This window comes from Hibiscus syriacus, unplaced genomic scaffold, assembly GCF_006381635.1.
Source record: "Hibiscus syriacus cultivar Baekdansim isolate YM2019G1 unplaced genomic scaffold, ASM638163v2 tig00112281_pilon, whole genome shotgun sequence".
Lineage (NCBI taxonomy): Eukaryota > Viridiplantae > Streptophyta > Magnoliopsida > Malvales > Malvaceae > Hibiscus > Hibiscus syriacus.
Window position 1 is genome coordinate 1,849,529 of NW_024063292.1, and position 24,513 is coordinate 1,874,041.

General features: G+C 35.3%; 1 protein-coding gene across 1 annotated transcript; it reads right to left on the reverse strand.

Moving 5' to 3' along the window:
- Nucleotides 1–4,752: 4,752 nt before the first annotated feature.
- LOC120177025 (receptor protein kinase TMK1-like) lies at nucleotides 4,753–24,313 on the reverse strand. The gene is made up of 4 exons (XM_039183287.1): nucleotides 24,151–24,313; nucleotides 23,604–23,872; nucleotides 18,749–18,756; nucleotides 4,753–4,766 (listed from the first exon to the last, which is right to left on the reverse strand). The coding sequence occupies exons 1-4, from the start codon at nucleotides 24,260–24,262 to the stop codon at nucleotides 4,763–4,765; spliced, it is 393 nt and encodes a 130-aa protein (XP_039039218.1). The 5' UTR covers nucleotides 24,263–24,313; the 3' UTR covers nucleotides 4,753–4,762.
- Nucleotides 24,314–24,513: the final 200 nt, after the last annotated feature.

The window sequence follows — 24,513 nt, forward strand, 5'->3', positions numbered from 1 at the left end:
CGATTAACCTATTTTTTTTTAAATAAATAATTGGTGGCGACTCCAATCACAATTTTCAAGTTGAAGCCTAATTCTGTGGCCCAACCGAAAGACGGTTACGACAAGATCAAAGCCATGTTCTTACATGGGAGTTAGTCCATAACATAGAGGATTTTAATGTCTTGTTGCTGATGGTCGAGTATACATATCTCGACATGTTGTGTTTAATAAGGAAGTGTTCACATTTACAAAAAGGGGTAAAGTACCACTTGTGTTAAAAAACCATCAGTCCCAGGCTGTAAGAATTGTTACTGACCTCAAACAGTTGAAAATTCAGGTAGGTCGATGTGAAGGGTGGAATGTTGGTCCTAAAAATAGTACATCTGTTGAGTTAATCGATCGACTAAGAGGGGGTGAATTGGCAATAAAAATTTTGGTGGAAGCTTTTGCAGAAAATTGAAAATATTTGCACAGCGATTTAGAGTAGTTCGACACGTCCACTGCCTTAGCTATCCACACTAAGGATTTTCCAAAAAAATCACTAATTTTTTTTCTTATGAGGACAAAGAGTAACCTTCCAACTCCTTCAAGAATTATACCCCAAATTCTTGAGAACACTCTCTCCCAAATAGAAGAATACAAATTTCGCAAACTTATAAAAAAACCTCACAAGGCAAGATGTTTGCATAATTCTAGAACAAAGGAAGAACACTGAAAAATAATACAATTGAGCACAATTAGTGTTCTTGAAAGCAAAATGAATATTGAATGAAAAATAGGCTTGAAATGCTCAAAAAATAAGAACTGATGCTTTCTCTTTGTCTCTCAATACTAGTTTCTTCTTTTTGATCAATGGCTTCTGAGCTTGTTTAAATACACCTTCAATTGATTCTGAACGTTGGGGATCATTGGTGAAGTCAATAAAGCCGTTATGGTGTGAAAACCATTTAAAAAAATCAGTTGGGAACGTGGGTGTATCGGTACTCTCAGTGTAAAATTCAAATATTTCGACCGTTGGTTGACCTAGTGTATCGGTACACTTGGGGTGTATCGGTACACGAATTACATTCGATGTTTCTCGGAGCCAGGGTGTATCGGTACATCAGCCAGTGTATCGATACACAAAATGTATTTGATGTTGGGGGTGTATCGATACATCAAAGAGTGTATTGGTACCTCCCTTTGTAAAAATCATTTTTGGCTCGATTAAGGTTCGAAATACTTTGTAAAAATTGTTTCAAAAATATTTTAAGACTCGTACACAATTTTACACTTAAGTAAGGATTAAATTTGACATTTGAAAAACTTGGAGTAATATTTATGATATTTGAATAATTTAATCGAATATTTGAAATCGGATATAAAATCTTAAAATCATTTATACTCTATTTGTTATATCGAAACATCAAAATGTTTTCAACAATCTCCCCCTTTTTGATATAACAAAACATTTTAGTAATTTTAAGATTTTCTTTGAAAATCATTTTTGAAATCAATTTTGAAAATTACTCCCCCTTACTTTATTCTCCCCGTTTTTGTTAAATAAAAAAAAAACTCTATAAAACGTTTTAAACAAGTGTATAAGAAAATTAGTCAATTGATATTTAGATAAAAGCTTAAGCTGCTAAAATCACAATCAAGAGAAAGATTAGCCATTAGTTCATAATCAATATTCATAAACAATATGTAATGGTAATTGGTCATATTAAACTAATGATGCAAAAATTAATAAAAACATTAAGTTCAAATTAACCATTCAAACCAAATTCAAACAATTAAAACCAAACATCTAAGTTCAATCATCCAAACATCCATAACAAACAAATCCAAAAACAATCAAAATGTTTTAACAATTAATTTCTAAATCAACCTAAGAAAACAAAGCAAAGGTAGGTCTAATAATTCATCGGTGGATCGGGAAGAGGAAAATGTGCTCGTGGAACAGCCATTTCGAGTGTGAGCGCATTGATTCGTTCGTTCGTTGTTTCGTTGTTCGCGCGCATCTCCCGCAAAATTTCTAATTGTTGAGCCCCATAGCGGTTAAGTGGGACTCTATGGATGTAAACCTTAAGTCGAATGTCTCCATAAATGATTGAAAATATGGAGGTATTGGACTCTCTTGTTGTGTCGCTCATCCTCGGGTACATGATCATCAATATCTCGCATAATTTGTTCAATCTCTGGATCATCATCCGCTACCGGTGTCAGAGGAGCTCATGAAGAGCTAGCTCCCGGTGTTTTCTGGTGGATCGAACCCATTGATCATTGTCCCCGGACCTACACGATTTCTTCAAAGTTGTGAAATTTATTTGGTTCTTTAGAGGGATGGCTACATCAAGCTGGACCCTTATATTGAATTTCATAAACAAATTGCTAAGAAGACAACCATAAAATAAAGTTTCTACATTTGGAGGGAACGTTGTTCACAGTTTCTACTAGCTCACCAAAGATGATTTGTGGAAGATTTATTTTCTTTTTATTTTGGATATAACGTATCCACCAAAGGTCTAGTACTCTAAGCGTAGAATATCTACCTCCGGATGGTCTAAACCACCAAGAGATGATTAAGTGAAGAAAACACTCGTGATAGGTTAACAATGTACTTGCACTAGATTTGGCTATATAAGGAGTAGCCACAATTTCTCATTTATTATCTAATCCCACGTTATCTAATCCAAAAATATTAGCGATTGTGTCGGAGTCAATATAGACAAATTGGCCTAAGAGATAAGACCGAATACATATGGTTTTAATACTAGACTCGTTTTGGACACAAACCGCATTGGAATAGAAAATGTGGACTAGTTGATAATAAACGATAGGTTTGAGCTAAAACAGTTTATCAAATTTCCACGATCGGAGGGTAGGAAGATATTCAAATTTCATATCGACCATGGCTTGGATAGAAGGAATATGCTCTTCCCGGATTTTATATGACTGGAATAAATTAACATACCTATGGTAGAGATTTTCTCTATGACCAGGTTGGTTAAAACATGAATTTAAGATAGTAATTTCAAGTTCGTTTGGATTTGGATTAGGAAGTGGAATGGGAGGTCAGTTTTGAGGTTGGTTTGAAGACTGACTAGAGGATGACCTAGGGGGTTTAGACATAATTAGAATCGAAATGGATAGGGTTACCTGCAATTTAAAAACACATGTATGCAATACAATCAATCCCAAAACTCAATACGAGTCCTCAATATTCAAGGTTCTCTAAAATAATCTTAATGGGCAAATTTGAAAATTATTTTTGAAAACAATGTTTGAAAATCAATATGTATTTTTTTAATCATAATTAAATCAAAAACAACAATTTTAGAATCAAAACACAATTTTTTATTTTGAAATTTAAAGAGAATTTGAAAATAGTGTTGTTTTTGAAGAAATTAGTTGTAGATTATAGTTCTAGACTACAATCTAACAAATGCCCGATATATATTTCAACCTAGAACTAATTAAAACTAGTCCTAAGTTGAAAAATAATAAAATATTGGTTTTAAAAAATATACCTTGGAAATTCGGATTTGAGAGAGATTTAATGTTGTTCGTACGATTTAATGATTGTTAGCAGGGTTATTTGTTAAAAATGAAGAGATTCCGACTTGAAACGTTGGATTTGAGCAATGTTTGAGAGTAGGGTGAGAGAGAGGGGCGACAGTAATGAGAGTTTTGAGTATGAGGGTTTGGCAAAATGAATTAATTTTAGGGATAATAAGCCTAAAACCCGACGAGTGTATCAGTACACTCTTGAGTGTATCGATACACATTCAAGGAATGCATCAGTACACTTTCATAGTGTATCGATATATAGAGAGGATGTATCGATACATATGTATCGATACACTTTGCACAAAAATGTCCAAAATATGTTTTAAACATTTAGAATGCTAAAATAATTAGCTCTAGTGGTATTGGCAACTCATATTTCAAAAATTAACTATGTTCAATCAATTAAAACTATCCTTAAATTTTATTTGAACATATAATTAATTTTCACTAAAGATCATAACCTAACTATTAGCAAAGAATGCAATCAAAAGTGTTATTTTTATAAGCATTTTTCAATTTTAATTAAAAGTGCTAGAATTATTTTAAACACTAAGTCAAAGTAGGTTTGTTAAACCTAATTCTCTCCTAAGTGTCCAAAATCTCTCTTTTTCTAAAGGTTTTGTAAAAATATCCGCTAATTGATGCAGTATCAACATATTCTAGAACTATATCTCCTTTAGTGACATGATCTCTAATGAAATGATGTCAAATTTCAATATGCTTAGTTCTAGAGTGTTGGATGGGATTTTTAGTGAGACAAATAGCACTAGTATTGTTACACTTGATAGGCATAGTACCTACTTTAATTTCATAATCTAAAAGTTGTTGTTTCATCCATAAAACTTGTGCATAATAACTACCGGCTGAAATGTATTCCGCTTCAGTGGTAGATAATGCAACACAATTTTGTTTCTTTGTAAACCATGAAATTAACACATTTCTTAGGAATTGACAAGTACCGGATGTGCTTTTCCTATCTATTTTGCATCCTCCATAATCCGCATCAGAGAAGGCATACAAGCTAAAGCTAGAGTCTCTAGGATACCAAAGTCCTAAACTAGGAGTGTCCTTAAGATATCTAAAGATTCTCTTCATGGATTTTAGATGTGATTCCTTAGAACATGATTGAAATCTAGCACATAAGCAAACACTAAACATAATGTCTGGTCTACTTGCGGTTAGATAAAGCAAAGAGCCAATCATTGACCTATACAATTTAACATCTACACATTTACCTTATTCATCTTTGTCAAGCTTTGTAGATGAGCTCATTGGAGTGGCTTGGGGTTTTCCATTTTCCAATCCAAACTTTCTGATCATATCCTTGATGTATTTTGCTTGATTGATGAAGATGCAATATTTTCTTTGCTTGATTTGGAGTCCCAAGAAAAATGAGATCTCTCCCATCATGCTCATCTCGAATTCACTTTGCAGTAGCTTAGAAAATTCTTGGCAGTAGCACATAACCAAATATTATATCATCAACATAAATTTGAACTACTAATAAATCTTTACCTTTTCTCTTTAAAAGAAATATAATGTCAACCTTCCCTTTTGAAAACCTTTTTCTATTAAAAAGTTTGACAATCTTTCATACCAAACTCTAGGAGCTTATTTTAAACAATATAAAGCTTTTGTCAATTTAAAAACATGATCTGGAAATTTTGAATCTTCAAAACCAAGAGGTTGTTCCACATACACTTTTTCTTTTATAAAACCATTCAAAAATGCACTTTTAACATCCATTTGATATAATTTACATTCATTGAAACATGAAAATGCTAATAACATTCTTATTGCTTCATCCTATCTACGGGAGCGTATGTTTCATCATAGTATATGCCTTCTTCTTGAGTATCAAGTCTAGCCTTGTTCCTCACTATATTACCACTTTTTTCGAGCTTGTTCCTAAATACCCATTTAGTACCTACAGTAGATTTATTACTAGGCCTTTCAACTAATGTTCATACTTTATTTCTCTCAAATTGATTTAACTCTTCTTGCATAGTCATAATCCAATTTTCATCTTTTAATGCTTCTTGGATATTCTTAGGCTCTATGCATGAGATAAATGCAACATAATTACATATATTTCTAAGAGAAGATCGAGTTATTACCCCTTTAGATGGATCACCTATAATTTCACCATCCTTGACATAGTTGTATTCTCTTGGGTAAGAGACTTCCCTTTCTTCAATGGTTGGATTCTCGAGAGCATCATGAGATTCCTCATTTTTCACTTCTTCCTTTGACGATGGTTCTCTAACGTCATGTCCAACATAATGTGTATTTACAATACCTACATCATCATCAACACAAGAATCCTTCCTCGCAAGAGGATTATCATCAAAAACAATATGTATAGACTGTTCTACCACTAAAGTTCTTCTATTAAATACTTGATAAGCTTTAGAATTTAAGGAATAACCCAGAAAAATTCCTTCATCACTTTTAGCATCAAATTTGCCAAGATTTTCTTTACCGTTGTTTAAAACAAAACGTTTAAATCCAACAGGATGAAAATAATTAATGTTAGGCTTTTTATTTTTGAAAAGTTCATATGGAGTTTTCTTTAAAATTGGCCTAATCATTACTCGATTTATAACATAACAAGCAGTATTTTTGGCAAATTGTTTTCACAAAGCATGGTTTTAACCATTTCTTCTAAAGTTTGATTTTTCCTCTCAACAACTTCATTTTGTTTAGGGGTTTTAGGTGATGTATAATTATGGCTAATCTTGTAACACCCCAACCCGTACCCGACTCTGATACGAGTATGAGATGTCACATTGACTATTAAAACAGTATTCTTATAAAATATCAAAACATTTGAACTCATATTAAGAAAATACAATAATATACTATTAAATTATGCTTCATTATAAAATTGAAAAAAAACGTACTTATGAACAGTACTATATGATATGAACAGTACCGTGAACAGTAATGAACAGTATAAAATCTAAGCTTTAATCCATATAAAATTTATCAATTTCATATACGCATTTAAAACATTACAAAACTCAATCGTATGACTTTTCAAAATCGATTAGAACATATCGGATTTAATCCCTTAATTACATGCCAACCACTTTCCTTATTACAAAATACATACTATACATTTCTTTTCTGATATGATATTTGGATAGGAGGAACTGACCTGTCTTGCATAACTTCTATCAATCTTCCTCTTCTTGAAACCTACGTGTGAAACAATCACACGCTAAGTTGTTGACTTATTGAGGTATATAAAACATATAATAAAAATCATAAAACATTTCATATATCAAATCCACACATGTACATATATGATTATCTTCTTCCTTTTCATTGTCCTATTATTATCATTAATGCCTTTTATCATATAATCATATACTTACCATTTATACACATTATATATCATTTCATAAAGAAATGCACTTAACATCATATAATTCATATCAAATGCATGAACAATTATTACGATCATATCATATAAAAGAATATATCATTACATAAATCTTGTGATCTATTCCATATAACAAATCACATATACATATCATATTCAATATACTTATTAAATCTCTTTATTATCCCATGTACAATGTTTAGAACTTAAGGTATGTGAGTACATTGAGGTTGTGCACAAATGCTGTCACCACAGCTCATATAAATTCCCACTAGGGGCACTGAATATTTGTCCCGAATGACCGCGTAGAAATATCCCAAAGGACCACTATGTCCCGAAGGACTACATATCACATATGTCCCGAAGGACCACTCCTTAAGAACCATATACATAATACAATGGAACAAATAAGTGTACCGAAGTACCACATACATGTTCCACGGAATTACATATATGTCCCGAAGGACCACGTAGAATTATCCCGAATGACCGCATAGACCCTCAACTCTTGGCATGCCAACTATACCTCTAGATCTCATGACACATAACATGGGCATTATCTTTTATAATTATCACATATCCATATAAACAAATAGTTCACTTACACGTAGAACATTTTCATATGATTCATATTCACATGTCACATAGCTTATACCTTGTTTTTATGTCTTCTCATAGACATATATTCTTTCTCACATAGTCACATAGATCCATATCATATAACATATATCACATGTGCATTTAATCATATAAATCGTATCATATAACTTATATTATTTCTCATGTGTTCATGCAACATGCATGTCATATCTTGTTGACATATGTTCATATATACATCATATATCACATATTGCATATTCATATAAACATATAGATCATGTAACATATAATAACATACACCCATTTCCATATCCTAATGCACACATAAGAATCCCATAACATTTTAAAAGTTATTTCTTACCATAGTAACTCCGTCACTAGCTCATCGTAAGCCAATATTTATTCAATAACATAAGTACAATTTAAATTGCACTCACCTTAGCCTTGCTTTGAATAAATCCTAATCCTTCGATTATTCCAGAATTCGTTTAGGCTCTGTATCTTCATAAATATATTTTTCAAGACGATTATAAGAAGCCTAAACCTTCAACTTCGATGCTATTAACTTAAACGAATTTAATAAACTCATATTTCTAATTTCCTTTAGGAGTGTATTGATGCACTATGGATGCATTGGTACCCAAAATAGCTTCGAAATTCCCATGCATCGATGCACTCCTTAATGTATCAATGCACCTTCAAAATTTGTCTTAGTGCATCGGTACACATTCATAGTGTATCGATGCATCTGTCAATTATAAACTGATTTTAATCTGAAAATTCCATAATTTTTCATTAAAATTCTTCATGTTTCATTCCCCTTTCTATTCTTAACTCAAGTACATATACTTAAACTAATTTCTACTCATTCAATACATCTTTAACCTTAAAATTCTATATTTCATATGGAAATCAATAATCATACCAAATTTTCAAGATACTCTAAATCCAATTCTATCACTTCATATCTCTTAATTAAGTTGACGACAAGTCAAATTTAGTTTCAAATTCAACTTATAAACTCTTTTCCAAAAATTCACTTAAAACCCATCTTCTTTAATCTCTCATAACTTCTTCATCTTTTGATTTTAAGACAACTTAAGCTTTCCTTAAGCTTAGTTAACATCTAATGATCAAAACCCAACCATAAAATCAACAAATAATTAACTAACAAAAAAATTCACCTTTGCCTTTGGGGGTTCACGGTGAAGAAGAAAGAAAGAAGATGAAGAGAAGTTTTGGAGAAAATATCTACATCTTATCCTTATATCCTTATCAAACCTATTTTAATTAATTTCTAAGTCAAATGACTGTTTTGCCCTTCACTTCATTTAATAATTACTAATAACTTTAGGAAATATCTCCACATAAATCATTGAACTATTCAACTATTTTATTTTTATCCTCAAATTCTAAAATTTTACAATTTAGTCACTAACCCGTAATTTGGGATGTTACAAATCCCATTTGAATTAAAAAATCAGTAAATTCAAGATTTTCAAATTCAGTACCATGATCACTCCTAACACTAGTTATGAAGTAACCTTTTTCGTTTAGAATTACTTTTGAAAATGTAATGAATTTTCTAATACTTCATCTTTAGTACTTAAGAATAGAACCCCAAGTATATCTAGAATAGTCATCTACCAATACAAAAAAATATTGTTTTCCACCCAAGCTAGTGGTCCTAATCGGCCTAAAAAGATCTATATGGATCAATTGTAATATTATACTAGTTGATACATCATTAATGGATTTAAAGGAAGCTCTTTTATGTTTTCCTTTAGCACATGCATCACAGATTTTATCATTATTAAATTTTAGCTTTGACCATCCTCTTACTAAATCTCCTTGATTTACTCTTTGTAAAACACTCATGCTAGTATGTCCTAGTCTCCTATGCCATAACCAACTATCATGTTCATCCTTAGCAATTAGGCACAAGTTAGTCATATTAATAGAATCTAAATGCACCATGTATATGTTTCCTATTCTATGACCAACAAACATAATCCGATTAGATGCAATGTCAATAATTTTACAGCCATTTGTTTCAAATAAGACATTGTATCCTTTATTGCATAATTGACTAATACTCAATAGATTATGCTTTAACCCATTCACATATAATACTTTTTCTATTTGTATGGAAGATGTATTACCTATTGTACCTATACCTTGAATGTAGCCTTTTAAATTGTCACCAAAGGTTACCACTCCTCCATTTTTGTCATTAAGCTCTATAAACCAGCTCTTGTCTTCGGTCATATGTCTTGAGCATCCACTATCAAGGAACCATGAATTTGAACTTGTATTTTGTGCCTTGTAGCAATGATCCTTTTCCTACAAACATAGATTAATTTTTTATTTTTGGCACCCAAATTATTTTGGGTCCATATTCATTAGTTTCTAAAATCCTAGTCCCCTTAGGTATCCATTTGTATAGAATATCCTTATCTTTAGTAGTAATGAGTTCTTTAGGAACTCATATACTTCTAACGCTTTTTCTATTTGAGGTTCTTTGGGGACCTCTATGATTGTAGTTTTTAAAGGTTTTTCTAACAAAGTTGGGTTTTTAACTTTCTCCATTTTCAAAATGTTTTGTTCTAACTTTATCAAAGGACGCTTTAAGATCATCAATTTCTTTTTGATGATCGTCATGAACTCTTGAAAGTAAATTATGCAAATCAGAATTTCTCTTTTCAAAATCTTCAATTTTGATTTGCATTTCTTTAATTTTACCTTCAAGATCATTGTTGGTATTATATATGAGATTATTTTTCGTTTTTCAATTTTGAAATATATTTCTTGTATTTTGAAAATAATTTCTCATAATCCGAAGCCAACCCAGTATATTCCTCTACTAACTCATCATAAGAATAATCTTCTAAATCAAATGAGTTAGAGGTTACCTGAGAATCTTCCCCGGTGGCCATCAAGCACAAGTTCACTACTTCTTGTTCCTCTTCATTTGATGATTAATCATCATCGCTCCAAGTAGCCACGTATGCCTTGTGCTTCTTCTTGGATTGACCCTTTTTATTTAATTACACACAATCGTATTTGACATGCCCGAACTTTTTGTATTCGTATAAAATGATTTGGTCCTTCTCCTTTGGTTCATTTTTTAAGCCTTCATTTCTTTTGAATTTTCTTCCTCTATTTGGCTTCATTAATTTTCTGAACTGTTTGGCAAATAATATCATTTCTTCATCTTCATCATCATCATAATCACTCTAACCTTTTGTGGATTTGAGAGCAACTCCAACATTTTTCTTCTTCTCCGTATCCTTCTTTGTCTCGCCATTCTTCTCGAGGTCTACCTCATCTTGAATCATCATTTCGTGCGTGAGGAGAGAACCAATGAGTTCATCGAGATTTAAAGACTTTAGGTTTTTAGCTTCAATGATCGTCGTCTTCTTAGATTGCCAAGATTTAATAAGAAAATAAATTAACTTCCTCACAAGCTTCTCGTTTGAAATGATCTCTCCAAATGATTTGAGACCATTGACAATCACGAAAAATCTATCATTCATAGCTTTGATGTCTTCATCCAGTTTCATCCTGAAATTTTCATAGTTATGAGTTAGAAGACTAATTTTAGATTCTTTTACCTCATTTGTGCCTTCATGAGTGACTTGTAGTTTATCTCATATCTCCTTGGCGGTTGTACAAGATGAAACTCTTCCGTATTCATCTGGTCCAAGAGCACAAAACATAATATGGATAGTCTTTGAGTTGAGCTGGAACATTCTTATTTCTTTTTCACTCCACAATCTTGAATGAGTGGAAGGTATGATGTATCCGTCTTCCATGATATTTCATGATCCATGTCACTTGCTTGAATGAAGTACCTCATTCTAGTCTTCCAATATGCATAATTAGCTCTATTGAAGAAATGAGGCATGTTGACGGGCATTGAATCAAGAACGAAGCTTGAAGTGGAGGCCATTGAAGACTTGAATATCGATACAATTCTTCCCAAATCGACTCAAGAGGTGGTTAAACCTTCAAATGAGTGTAGCTCTGATACCAATTGTTAATTTAATCGATCAAAGAATTGGCCAAGAGGGGGTGAATAGGTAATAAATATTTTGGTGGAAGCTTTTGCAGAAAATTGAAAATATTTGTACATCGATTTAGAGTGGTTCGACTTTCTCAACCAAAGTCTACGTTCACTACATTAGCTATCCACACTAAGGATTTTCCAAGAAATTCACTAATTTGTTCTTTCTTTTGAGGACAAAGAGTAACCTTACAACTCCCTCAAGAATTATACCCCAAATTCTTGAGAACACTCTCTCCAAAAGAGAAGAATACAAATTTCGCAAACTTATAGAAAAACCTCACAAGGCAAGATGTTTGCACAATTCTATAACAAAACAAGAACATTAAAAAATAATACAATCGAGCACAATTAGTGTTCATGAAAGCAAAATGAATATTGAATGAAAAATAGGCTTTAAATGCTCAAACAATAAGGTTTGATGCTTTCTCTTTGATTCTCTCTCAATACTTGTTTCTTCTTTTTTATCAATGGCTTCTGAGCTTGTTTAAATACACCTTCAAATGATTTTAAATGTTGGGGATCATTGGTGAAGTCAATAGAGCCATTATGGTGTGAAAACCATTTAAACAATTTGTTGGGAGCATGGGTGTATCGGTACACTCTCAAGGTGTACCGGTACACTTAGTGTAAAATTCAAATATTTCGATCGTTGATTGACCTAGTGTATCGGTACACTTGGGGTGTATCGGTACACTAATTATGTTCGATGTTTCTCGGAGCTAGGGGTGTATCGGTACATCAGCCAGTGTATCGATACACAAAATGCATTCAATGTTGGGGGTGTATCGATACATCAAAGAGTGTATCAGTACCTCCCTTTGAAAAAATCATTTTTGGCCCGATTAAGGTTCGAAATACTTTGTAAAATTTGTTTCAAAAATATTTTAATACCCATACACAATTTTACACTTAAGGTAAGAATTAAATTTGACATTTGAAAAACTTGGAGTAATATTTTTGATATTCGAATAATTTAATCGAATATTTGAAATCGTATATAAAATCTTAAAATCATTCATACTCCATTTGTTATCTCGAAACATCAAAATGTTTTAAACAACCTTTGATGATACACCTTGCTTGAAAAAGCAACCAAGACCTTCTAATAATGATAATATGCCTAGCTTGGTGGATGAGTCAGTTAGTAATATAGATTCAAACCAGACAAATAGTAGTGTACCTTTAACTCATGAGGCATCTGTGCATGAAGTTTCAAGTGAAGGTATAAATGATAGTAGAAGTATTATACCTGTGGTCAATGCAGCTAATCAACATGTGCATCAAATTATGACAAAGAGTAGATCTAGAATTTTTAAAATTAAAGCTTATGCTAGTTGTTTTGAAGATGAGGTACCAACCAGTATTTGTGAGGCATTGCAATCAGTGAATTGGAAAGTTGTTGTTCAAGATGAGTTCGATGCCTTGCAAAGAAATGACACTTATTCCTTGGTTTGATTGCCTGAAGTAAGAGTTATTGTGGGTTACAAGTGGTTGTTCAAACTAAAGCTCAATCTTGATAGTTCAATTTATAGGTACAAGGCTCAATTGGTTGCCAAATGTTTTTCACAAATCCCAGGCATGACTTTAGAGATATTTTTAGCCCACTGATTAGGTTCTTTACCCTTAATACAATTTTGGCTATTTCTGTTTCAAATGGCTATGAGCTAAGGCACGTAGACATAAACAATGCCTTTCTCAATGGTGATTTGGATGAGGTTGTGTTTATGAAACAACCTACTGGCTTTGAGCATATTGTTGAAGATGGCACTCCCCTTGTGTGTAAGCTGAAAAAAGCCTTATATAACCTAAGACAAACACCTAGGAACTGGTATGCCAAGCTGAATGAGAACCTAGTACAAATGGGATTTGTTGTATCTCGAGCAGATCCTTCATTGTTCATTAGTGGAATAGGTGATGATCACATATACATCCTTGTATATGCGTATGCGTATGCGTATGCGTATGCGTATGCGTATGCGTATGCGTATGCGTATGTATGCGTATGTATATGTATATGTATATGTATATGTATATGATATAGTTATTACTGATAGGTCTTCCCATACAATTAAAGAAGCAGTTGAAACATTGCAAGTGAGGTTCTATATTAAAGATATCGGGGAGTTAAGCTATTTCCTAGGCTTAAAAGTAAATCGTTTTCATGACTCTGTTGTCCTTAGCCAGAAAAAAATTATCCTAGAACTACTGGTGAAGACTGGAATGAAGAATGCTATTGCGTGTGTTGCTCCCATGATCACATCTTCAAAGTTATCTCAATAGGAGGATGAGTTTCTCCAAGATGCAAGTGAATATCAAAGCATTATAGGCTCATTGCTCTATGTGTGTCACACAAAACCTGATATCTCCTTTAGTGTTAGGCAAGTTACTTAATTTATGCATGCTCCTCGTGTAACTCATCTTGTTGCAGTTAAGAGAAACCTTAGATACTTGTGTTGAACCAAGTTTTGATATAAAAAATTAAGGCAAAATGTTTTTGGACTTGAATTGAATTTATTCAAAGTTTTTAAAGTTTTCAAAAATAATTCAAAGTCCTTTAGAAGTGAATTTGAGCACAAAACTAATTTTCACGTACGTAGTACTGATACTGTTCTTACAGTATTGATACTATTCATGTGGTACCGATACCCAAGGTAAGAGAAGTATCGATACTCTCTAGGTAGTATCGCTACTACCAGCATTGCTCAAATTCCAGAATACAAAAATGGTACCGATACCCAAAGGGGTACCGATACTACTTTACATAGTAGTATCAATACCATAGGCTTAATATTGATACCGTCAGGCCCAACGGCTTTAAAAATAACAAAGGTAGTACCGATACTCCCTATAGGATTACCGATACCCTCTATATTGGGCAATTTTATTTTGCAGAGAAAACATCCCTAATGGCTCCAAATCACTTTCAACGGCTAGAAACGGCCACAAACTCATTCCAACATATAAATACAAGTTCAAGACACTTGAAGATGGGTTAGAACACCTATCCAAGCAATCAAACACAAGAGAAGATCTTTTCACTCTTTATTCCTATTATCTTGTAAATATTAGTGTTTAGTGAGCTTTAATTTGTAAACGCATTCCTTTTTAGAGGTTTTCTTTGTTTACACCTTTTTCCTTGTAAAGGGGTTTTGGTCCTAGCTGAGCCTTTAAAAAGTTAGGGAGTTTTGTAAAGGTTATATCTTTGTCCTTGAAAAAGAAAGAACAAATTAGTGAATTTATTGAAAAATCCTTAGTGAGGAGCTAAGGTGGTGGAGGTAGACTTAGATTGAGAAGTCGAACCACTATAAATCGCTGTGCATAATTGCCTATCTTTTTTCTCCTTACTCCTTCAACAATTTTTACCAACTCACCCCTCTTGTACGATTTTCAGTTGTCCAATTGAGCTTCAACAATCCTAACAACTTGGCCACCACATTGGACTATGGTCTTGTATTCTCTCATACTAGAAATGGATTGACTATGTAAGCATTTGCTGATGTTGATTGGGGTACAAGTGTAGATGATCGAAGGTAGATATTGAGGTATGATGTGTTTATAGGCAAATACCTTGTGGCATCGTACTCCAAGAAACAAAGAATTGTCTCAAGATCCACCATGGAAGAAGAGTACAAGAGCGTTGCAGATTCAACAACTGAAGTCACATGGGTAAAGATCTAAGTCTGCAACAGAGTAGAGCACCAATTGTGTGGTGCGACAACACAAGTATGGTGGCAATGAGTGCAAACCTCGTCTACCATGCACAATCCAAGCATGTTGATCTATATGTGCATTTCGTTCGATAGAAGGTAGCTTCTGGACAGTTGTGTGTGAACTATGTTTCAGCTTCACATCAAATAGTTGATGGACTCACTAAACCTCTCACCAAAGTAGCATTTGAGGAATTCCATGCCAAGGTCTATATGATGATAAACTAAGAAGAGAAAAGTGGAAGAAGCAGGGGTAACATCGGAGTTGAAAGGTGTTGTAATCACTTACTACACATGGCTGAGATTGTGTGATGCTGAAGGAAGGTTTTTAAAGGTTTGTTAGTCAACTGAAGTTGTTATTCAGCTGTTAGGCAGTTAAGGTTAATTGCATGCATACTTGTAGCTTTGTACATAAATTAATGTAACTTTTACCAAATGAATAGAACACTTATTTTTCAGTTTTTTTATTAGTTTTTATGTAAACTCATAATGCCGTAAAACATTTAAAGGCAATGATTAGAAAACAATTAAACTCTAAACTCATATTCTCTCCCTCAACCTATTCCCACTCCCACGTGGAACCCTACAAAACCTTAACTTTCCATCAAAACACATTTTCATGGAGATTCGCCACTTTTTTTGAAGCTTGAAAAATGGAGAGTAAGATGCTTACCTTAAATCTTACTATAGCCACAACAAATCCCTAAAATTAAATAGGAGATGGGTGAAGGGAAAGAGTTTAATAGAGGGATAGGTTTGATGAGATCATGTTGTGTTCTCTAGAACACGCGACAACAATTTAAAATTATATAAAAAAGAAAATTTTTCTCACATAATAGATAAATTACTCTTTAGGTCCTCCTTAGTTGCCCCCTTTTACAAAGACATCCTTGAAAAACTAACTGGGCTCCAAAGTTCAACAACAGCCTCAAATGCTAATAACTAAACCAACTCCAAAATTTACCTACATGGTAACCCGAGTTAATCCTAATTACAAGTATAAGAATGATTACAAATTAGTATCTGTTAAAAATGTCTCTTAATTATTGACAATGTATATACGTAATAAAGTTGCAACTGTTCGAACATATAATTTCTAGAGAAAGTAAGAGACCCTTTTACCACAGAATAGGTAATGTTGTATATACATTGTTAGTACAATCAAATATTTAACTTTTTTAAAATTATAATTATTCAAACTTATAAGTTTAATTATTCACTTTTGAATTTGTAATAGGTATTGTTTTTCAACTAAATGACATTAAAAATATAAATATAAATATAAATTAAATATACGTGGTTAAAAAGATTAAGAACCTAATTACACAATCGGGATCATTATATGATGTCATTAATTTAGTTGAGATTGGAGAGACGATTCGCATTACTTCACGCATGTCAAGATGGAAATTTTAGATATTAAAATTTATATTTTAAAGTACAAAAATCACATTAATAAAATAAGTATATTTAAAATATGAATAATACACTAAAAAGTAGGCATGGCTCAAGAACCGTTGATATAATTCTAGTAACCAAATCGGTTCATACTAATAATGAGCGATTAATATAAAAACTCAAACCGTAAAATGCTAATATTATGTGGTGGTACCTTAAAACTAATACACGTAACTGAATCTGGACCGACCACATTTAGAGTTTCGTTTGAAAGTGAAGATTCAGAGGGTGGATGATAGAGTGGTTAAAAACAGTATCATATTACTTCGATGTCTTTTGTATTGTCGCTAATTTTTTTATATTAAAGATAGATATTTATTTTAAATTTTAAATTTATAATTCAATTATATTTTATCTCCATCTCAATATAAAATTTATAATTTCCTATTAGAAACAGATGTATGATATTATGTAAGGAATGTAAGCTTATAAAATCACATTAAAATTTTAAGATGTAAAATTATAAAATTTAAGAGATAAAATTACATAATCAATAAAAAAAATATTTAAGTCACAAAAAAATTGAAATTTTAAAAAATATTCATCCTTATTTGCTACCGCAATGCAATGGTAGTATGGAAGGATAGACATAAAAAGAAATGACACGAAAACAACAGTGGGTGCGAGACCGAGAGCCAGAGGGGACAGTTGCGACAAGAATTTGAGCCATGTGGAAACGCAACAATTACACCTCACCGCCAACACCTGCAGGTCCCCGCACACTACTTTAATACTACAGACAGCAACGCCATTCCCCACCACATCCCATCTCTTTCTTCATTGGATGGTATTGAGCCGTTTCACTTCTGCCTTTTTTCTGTTCTATTTCCCAACATCACTTGAACTTTGTGTCTGTTTTCATGGTCAAAGTTTGGTGTTCCAAGCTACTGTTTAGACACGACTGATTCCGATACATATCTAACACGAATATGTCATATGCACTTGTATGTCGAGCATGATCACTCAAGCAGGATTAAGAATGGACATATTTGCATGAACTGTTGACGAAAACGGGTAAAGAAAACGAAAGAACACGAGAATTTTACGAGGTTCGGCAATGTGCTTACGTCCTCGGTGCCTAGGCGGCGCTAGAATTTTATTCAATGATATTTTAGGTCTAGGTTACATCTCTATTTATAATAGAAAACCCTGGTACATAATTACAAAATTAACCCTCTACCGTACCGCAGGAGCTACGCCCCCGCACCCCCAACCCACATAATTTGTAACCCCACAACGAGACTTTCTTTGTAAGGACAGTTGATGTTCGCTTCGCTCACTCCGCTCCATCTCTGTCCTCTTTACTGGTATATTTATGAGCCATACCTAACAAATCTCCACCTTGGCGAATATCCTGCCCCTTGGAAACTTCAATGTGGGTTGGGTTACCTTGCTTCTTTAACAACTCGAAACATTCAACAAGTCCAAGCAATGCTTGAACTTGTCTGTCGTAACTGGCTTGGTGAACATATCAGCGGCATTCTCATCAGTATGTACCTTCTGAAACAAAACCTCTCCAGATGCAACCAACTCTCTGATCTTGTGGAACCTTACATCAATATGTTTAGTTCTAGCACATTACACCTGATTCTTAGCCAAGTGAATAGCACTTTGATTATCACAAAGCAACTGAACTCCACCTTGTTGAACACCCAACTCCTTCACTAAACCAGTAAGCCATAAAGCTTCTTTTGCAGCTTCAGCCGCTGCCATGTATTCAGCTTCAGTTGTAGATAGTGCCACGACAGATTGAACAGTAGACTTCCAACAAATAGGCCCTCCACCAAGAGTAAACACATACCCTGTCGTAGATCTTCTATTATCCAAGTCACCTGCATAATCTGAATCCACATATCCTACAACCAAAGGATTATCCCGCTGACTCCCAAAAACAATTCCATGTCCCACAGTACCCTTTAAGTACCGAAAGATCCACTTGACTGCATCCCAATGTTGCTTACCAGGTTTAGACATGTACTTACAAACTTGACTAACAGCATGAGCTAAATCAGGACGAGTACATACCATCGCATACATCAAGCAGCCAACAGCATTAGAATACGGAACCTTTGCCATATTTTCAGCTTCCTTATCTGTCTTAGGGCACTGTTCTGATGAGAGCTTAAAGTGATTCGCCAATGGAGTGCTAACTGGTTTCGCGCTGCTCATCGCAAACCTTTCTAGCATTTTCTCAACATAACCCCGTTGAGATAGCCGCAGTTTCCTTGAGTCTCTGTCCCTGCAAATTTCCATTCCAAGAATTTTCTTTGCAGCACCTAAATCTTTCATATCAAATTCCTGACTCAATAAAGTTTTCAAACCGATAACATCATCCATGTTCTTCGCAGCAATCAACATACAGTAATAGAAAAATAAAAGAACCATCATCAAGGCTCTTAACATAGACACAACAATCATACTCACATCGGTTGTAGCCAATCTTGATCATATAGGAGTCAAACCGTTTATACCACTGTCTCGGAGACTGTTTTAACCCGTACAAAGATTTCTTCAATCTGCAAACTAAATGCTCGTTTCCAGGTTGAGTGAAACCTTCAGGTTGCCGCATGTAGATCTGCTCCTCTAAATCACCATGCAAAAAAGCAGTTTTAACATCCATCTGCTCTAAATGCAAATCCCAACTAGCCACCAATGCAAGTACTGCTCGGATTGAAGTGTGCCTGACCACAGGAGAAAAGATTTCATCATAATCAACTCCTTTCTGCTGTGAAAAACCCTTCGCTACCAAACGAGCCTTGAACTTCTCCCCTCTTTTTCTGTTACTGCTGGTTTCTTCTTATACACCCATTTGCAACCAATCGGCTTCTTACCCTCAGGAAGGGGAACTAACTCCCATGTGCGATTGTGATTCAAAGACTCCATCTCCTCAACCATGGCTGCCATCCACTTGTCGTTTCCTGACTAGTAACGGCATCATGAAAAGTAACTGGATCATCACTGCTAACAGTAAGTGCAAAAGATACCAAGTCTTCAAAACCCAATCTGTTCGGAGGCTTATATTCGTCCGTCTCACCCTGTCTCTGGCGAGACTATAATCCTGCAAATCATCCGTATTGGAACCACCAGAAGTCGGTTGAGAAGTTTCTGCTTTCTCAACTGGAAACTGCTCGAAATCTACCACTGTCGTGCCTTGCTTCTGCTGCAACATAGACTGTTCATCAAAAAACGACATCTCTACTAATCACAACTTTCTTCGCAACTGGATCCCAGAACTTGAATCCTTTGACACCTTTCTTGTAACCCAGAAAAATGCACTCCTTCGATTTTGCATCAAGTTTGGATCTCTCATCAGCAGGTACATGCACATAAGCAGGACAACCAAAAATCCGTAAGTTATCAAACTAACATCATGACCAGTCCATACCTCTTCTGCAACTTTCCCAGCCAGCGATGCCCTTGGCGATCTGTTGATAAGGTAACACGCCATGTTAACAGCCTCAGCCCAGAAGTGTTTGGGAAGCCCGCATTCAACCGCAAACATCTGGCTCTTTCATTCAACGACCTGTCATTCGTTCCGCAACACCATTCTGTTGTGGTGTCTTGCGCACTGTAAAATGCCTCTGAATCCCATGCTCCTTACAGAATTGTAGGAACTGTGAATCTGTGTACTCCGTACCATTGTCAAACTGCAAACACTTGATTTTTCGTCCTGTTTGGTTTTCTACCTCAGCTTTCCACAGCTTGAACTTCTCAAAAACTTCAGATTTCTGTTTCAAAAAATACACCCAAACTTTCCGTGAAAAATCATCAATAAAGTAACATAGTACCTAGATCCACCCAAAGACGATGTCGTGGAAGGCCCCCATACATCAGAATGCACATAATCAAGAATCCCTTGAGTTGTGTGCTTCGCAGTCTTGAAACGGACTTTAGTCTGTTTACCAAGAACACAATACTTGCAAAAATTGAGCTTACAGCTTTTGACACCATGCAACAAGTTTCTCTTGTGTAATTCTGCCATACCACGTTCACTAAGATGAGCAAGGCGCATATGCCACAATTTTGTCGTATCATCACAGGACTCAACAGAGTGAACTCCACCTGCAACGGTACTCCCTAACAATCTGTAGATATTCCCTGCAGTCATCTTGCCTTTCATCACATTCAATGCTCCTTTAACAATCCGAATGGTTTCCCTATCCTCGTCAGCCTTAGGGATAAAACCATTCTTGTGCAAAGTGCCCAAGGAAATCAAATTCTTCTTCAAGTCTGGGATATGTCGAACACCACTCAACGTCCGAACGGAGCCATCGTGCATCTTAATTCTGACATCACCAATACCAACAATATTGCAACATCGATCATCACCCAAATAAACCGAACCAGAATTAACCGGCCTGTATGTCGAAAACCATTCCCTATTTGGCGTGATGTGATAAGAACATCCAGAATCAAGAATCCAAGCATCCGTCAATTGTGTCGTTGAAATAGAAAGCATATCACCCTCACTGCAATCAGAAGTATCATCCTCGACCACGTTCACAGACTTGGATGAGCCATCACGCTTCTCATCAGTCTGCTTTTTCAACTTCGGACAGTCTCGCTTCATATGTCCCGCCTCCTTGCACTTGTAACAGTGAATCGTCTTCTTATCCCTGGATTTGGATCTGGAATTCCACTTCCCGGACCCTGCCTTCTCTGGCTTCCGTCCACGATCTCGATTACCCTTGACATATAAGCTATCGTCTTGAGAGCTTTCCCCTGCATTCTGCTTCCGCTGGTTGTGAGCCAACAAGGCTGCAGTAATCTCCTCAACATTGATAGTCTCTTTCCCATATGTAAGAGTAGTCACCATGTGTTCGTAAGAGGAAGGCAACGAACACAACAGAATCATCGCTCTGTCTTCATCCTCAATTTTCACATCAAGCCGAGCCAGATCAGAAACGATTTGATTGAAGACATTCACGTGTTGCGCCAAATCGTGATCGTCCTGTATCTTCAGCCCATACAGCCGCTGCTTCAGATACAGTTTTGTCGTTAAGGATTTGGACATAAACTGACTTTCCAACTTCCTCCAAATTTCGTCTGGAGACGATAGATGCATGACGTGATACATGACCTCGTCCGCCAAGCATAATCGTATGGTTCCTGCCGCTCGCTGCTGCAATTCTTCCCAATCTTCCTCATCCATCGACGCCGGCTTTGTAGGTCGCAAAGCCTTCAAGATCCCTTGCTGCGCCAATAGATCCTTCACCCTCGTTTGCCATAATCCGAAGTTACCCTGACCATCGAATTTCGCGACTTCGAATTTTGCTCCTGACATCTGATACCAATTGTTGACGAAAACGGGTAAAGAAAACGAAAGAACACGAGAATTTTACGAGGTTCGGCAATGTGCTTACGTCCTCGGTGCCTAGGCGGCGCTAGAATTTTATTCAATGATATTTTAGGTCTAGTTTACATCTCTATTTATAATAGAAAACCCTGGTACATAATTACAAAATTAACCCTGTACCGTACCGCGGGGGCTACGCCCCCGCACCCCCAACCCACATAATTTGTAACCCCACAACGAGACTTTCTTTGTAAGGACAGTTGATGTTCGCTCACTCCGCCATCTCCTGTCCTCTTTACTGGTATATTTATGAGCCATACCTAACAAACTAAACAAAACATTAATTGTTTGGCTTCGAGAGCATCGAAACCGAAGAACATCCGAATCATATTCCAAGCAAAATACAACCTCGTTCGAGGAAATAATTAGGCTACACAAGTTCTACTAAGAAGCAAGAAGCAATCAGAATGAACATACAGATTGACTGATTCGATAATATACAACAGCTGCTTATCTTCCATCTGCTGATGTGAATGACTCGGCAAATCCGTAAGGCCGTGAAGGAATGCTGGTTTGCGTGTTGTCTAAGCTGGGAAGAAGTGAAGAAGATGAGGACTCCAAATTGCTTCTGCCTTCATAAGCTTGCCATTTCTTTAGTGGTTTGGATTTCCCAATTCCTTGTTGAGTGAAAGAGAATAAGGGGATTCTCGCGCACCACCGCCGTCCATCTTGGCTCAGCTCGGCTTGGCTTGTGGTCGTGTGGTCGTGGTAATACATGTTTTCGACACGTCCGCGCGCGGATACTATCTTTTTAGAAAAAATTCTTAAGAAATTTCACTTTGAAAGAAACAAATGGAAAATGTGAAAGATTTCAACTGATATTTATAGGCTACTGAGGATTGTATAAATTCAAATGATAACAGCTGATTTATGAGTTATAAGAAATTAAACAGTTTTTTCCTAAATTAAATTAAAAAAATGTTAAGATGTATCTGGACTGATTTACAGCTTTGTACAGAGGAGACAAGTTGTTAATAACAAGGATTACAAGAGTTATATGATTTAATTTCAGAAGTTACATGATATAATTTCAGGAGTTATAACAGCTGAATAATGGTGCAATGAACCTAGACTATTTCTGAGTCAGGTTCATCTAGACGTTTCAGCTATTACAAAGAATGATTTTAATTCTGATTTTTTATATATACGATTTTAACCCTATTTCTAGCATATAAATAGAGAGTTGAATTCAACTTTTCAACTCACTCTCAACATTTCAGAATTCACTCTCCAAGTGTTTTCTAGATATTCTCTCTGTGTGGATTCCGATAAGAAGAGTAATATCACCAACAATCCACTCCGGTTTCGGGTGTACGAAATTCGGAGCGACCGTATTAACCTCAGGGGACGGTCCGCCTACTGTAGCGATTACACACATCGGGAAGAATTCCTTTCTAAGGCAGTGATTTTACCACGATGTGGTTTACGAATATGTTCATTTTAAATTACTGTTTATCTTAACGGTGTGGTTTTGCTGTTTCATATTTCCAACACCCATATCGGGCCTTTGATAAGGTTCCCTTGCTCAGCAATGACCAGCCAATTCAGCAACAGTGCTGATACTGGCGAGCGTTTCCTCATTGAGGTCGATTGTGGGGTCGATGGCTTTGCGGAATGAGTCCTTGTTGATGTGCACTCTCTTGAACCAAGGTGCACGCTTTCCTCGGGTTGGCTCTCATCAAGTGCTCTTCTACCAGTGATCAGCTCCATCAGTATCACCCCAAAGCTAAACACATCAACTTTAGTGGTAACTCGTCCGGTAACTACAATTGGTATTCAAAGAAAAAAAATGATTCGATGTTGAGAATATTTTGTGTATAGAACTATATGTCATAGTCAACACTTCAACAAATACATAAGATGGAATAAAATTTTGCAATTTGAAGAACTATCGAGCGAAATTCGGCTATATGCTCAACGTGTCAAGTGATATTCAACCGAATATTTGCATTCTTTCACCATGAATAACTTATTTGCATTTAGCTTTATGAAGAAGAAAATTATATGAAATTAAAGGGGAAAACCGATGAACAAAAGATACCTGCATATTCTGGTGCCAAGTATCCGAAGGTTCCAGCAATTCTAGTTTCAATGGAGCCCTTCCCCTCAGGGGCAAGACGCACAAGACCGAAGTCTGCGACCTTAGCCCTCATATCATCTCCTAGTAGAATGTTCGAAGGCTTCAAGTTTCGATGTATAAAACTTTGATGGGCTAAACTGTGAAGATATTCCCTTTGCCACATCTAAGGCAATGGTCAATCTCTTTGTCCATTCAAGTGGTTTTAATCCTTCTGCAGCCCAGTTAAAGATGTGTCCACTAAGAGTACCTTTGGGCATGAATTCATACACAAGAAGCTTTTCATTTCCATCAAGGCAATATCCAAGAAGAGCAATGAGATGTCGG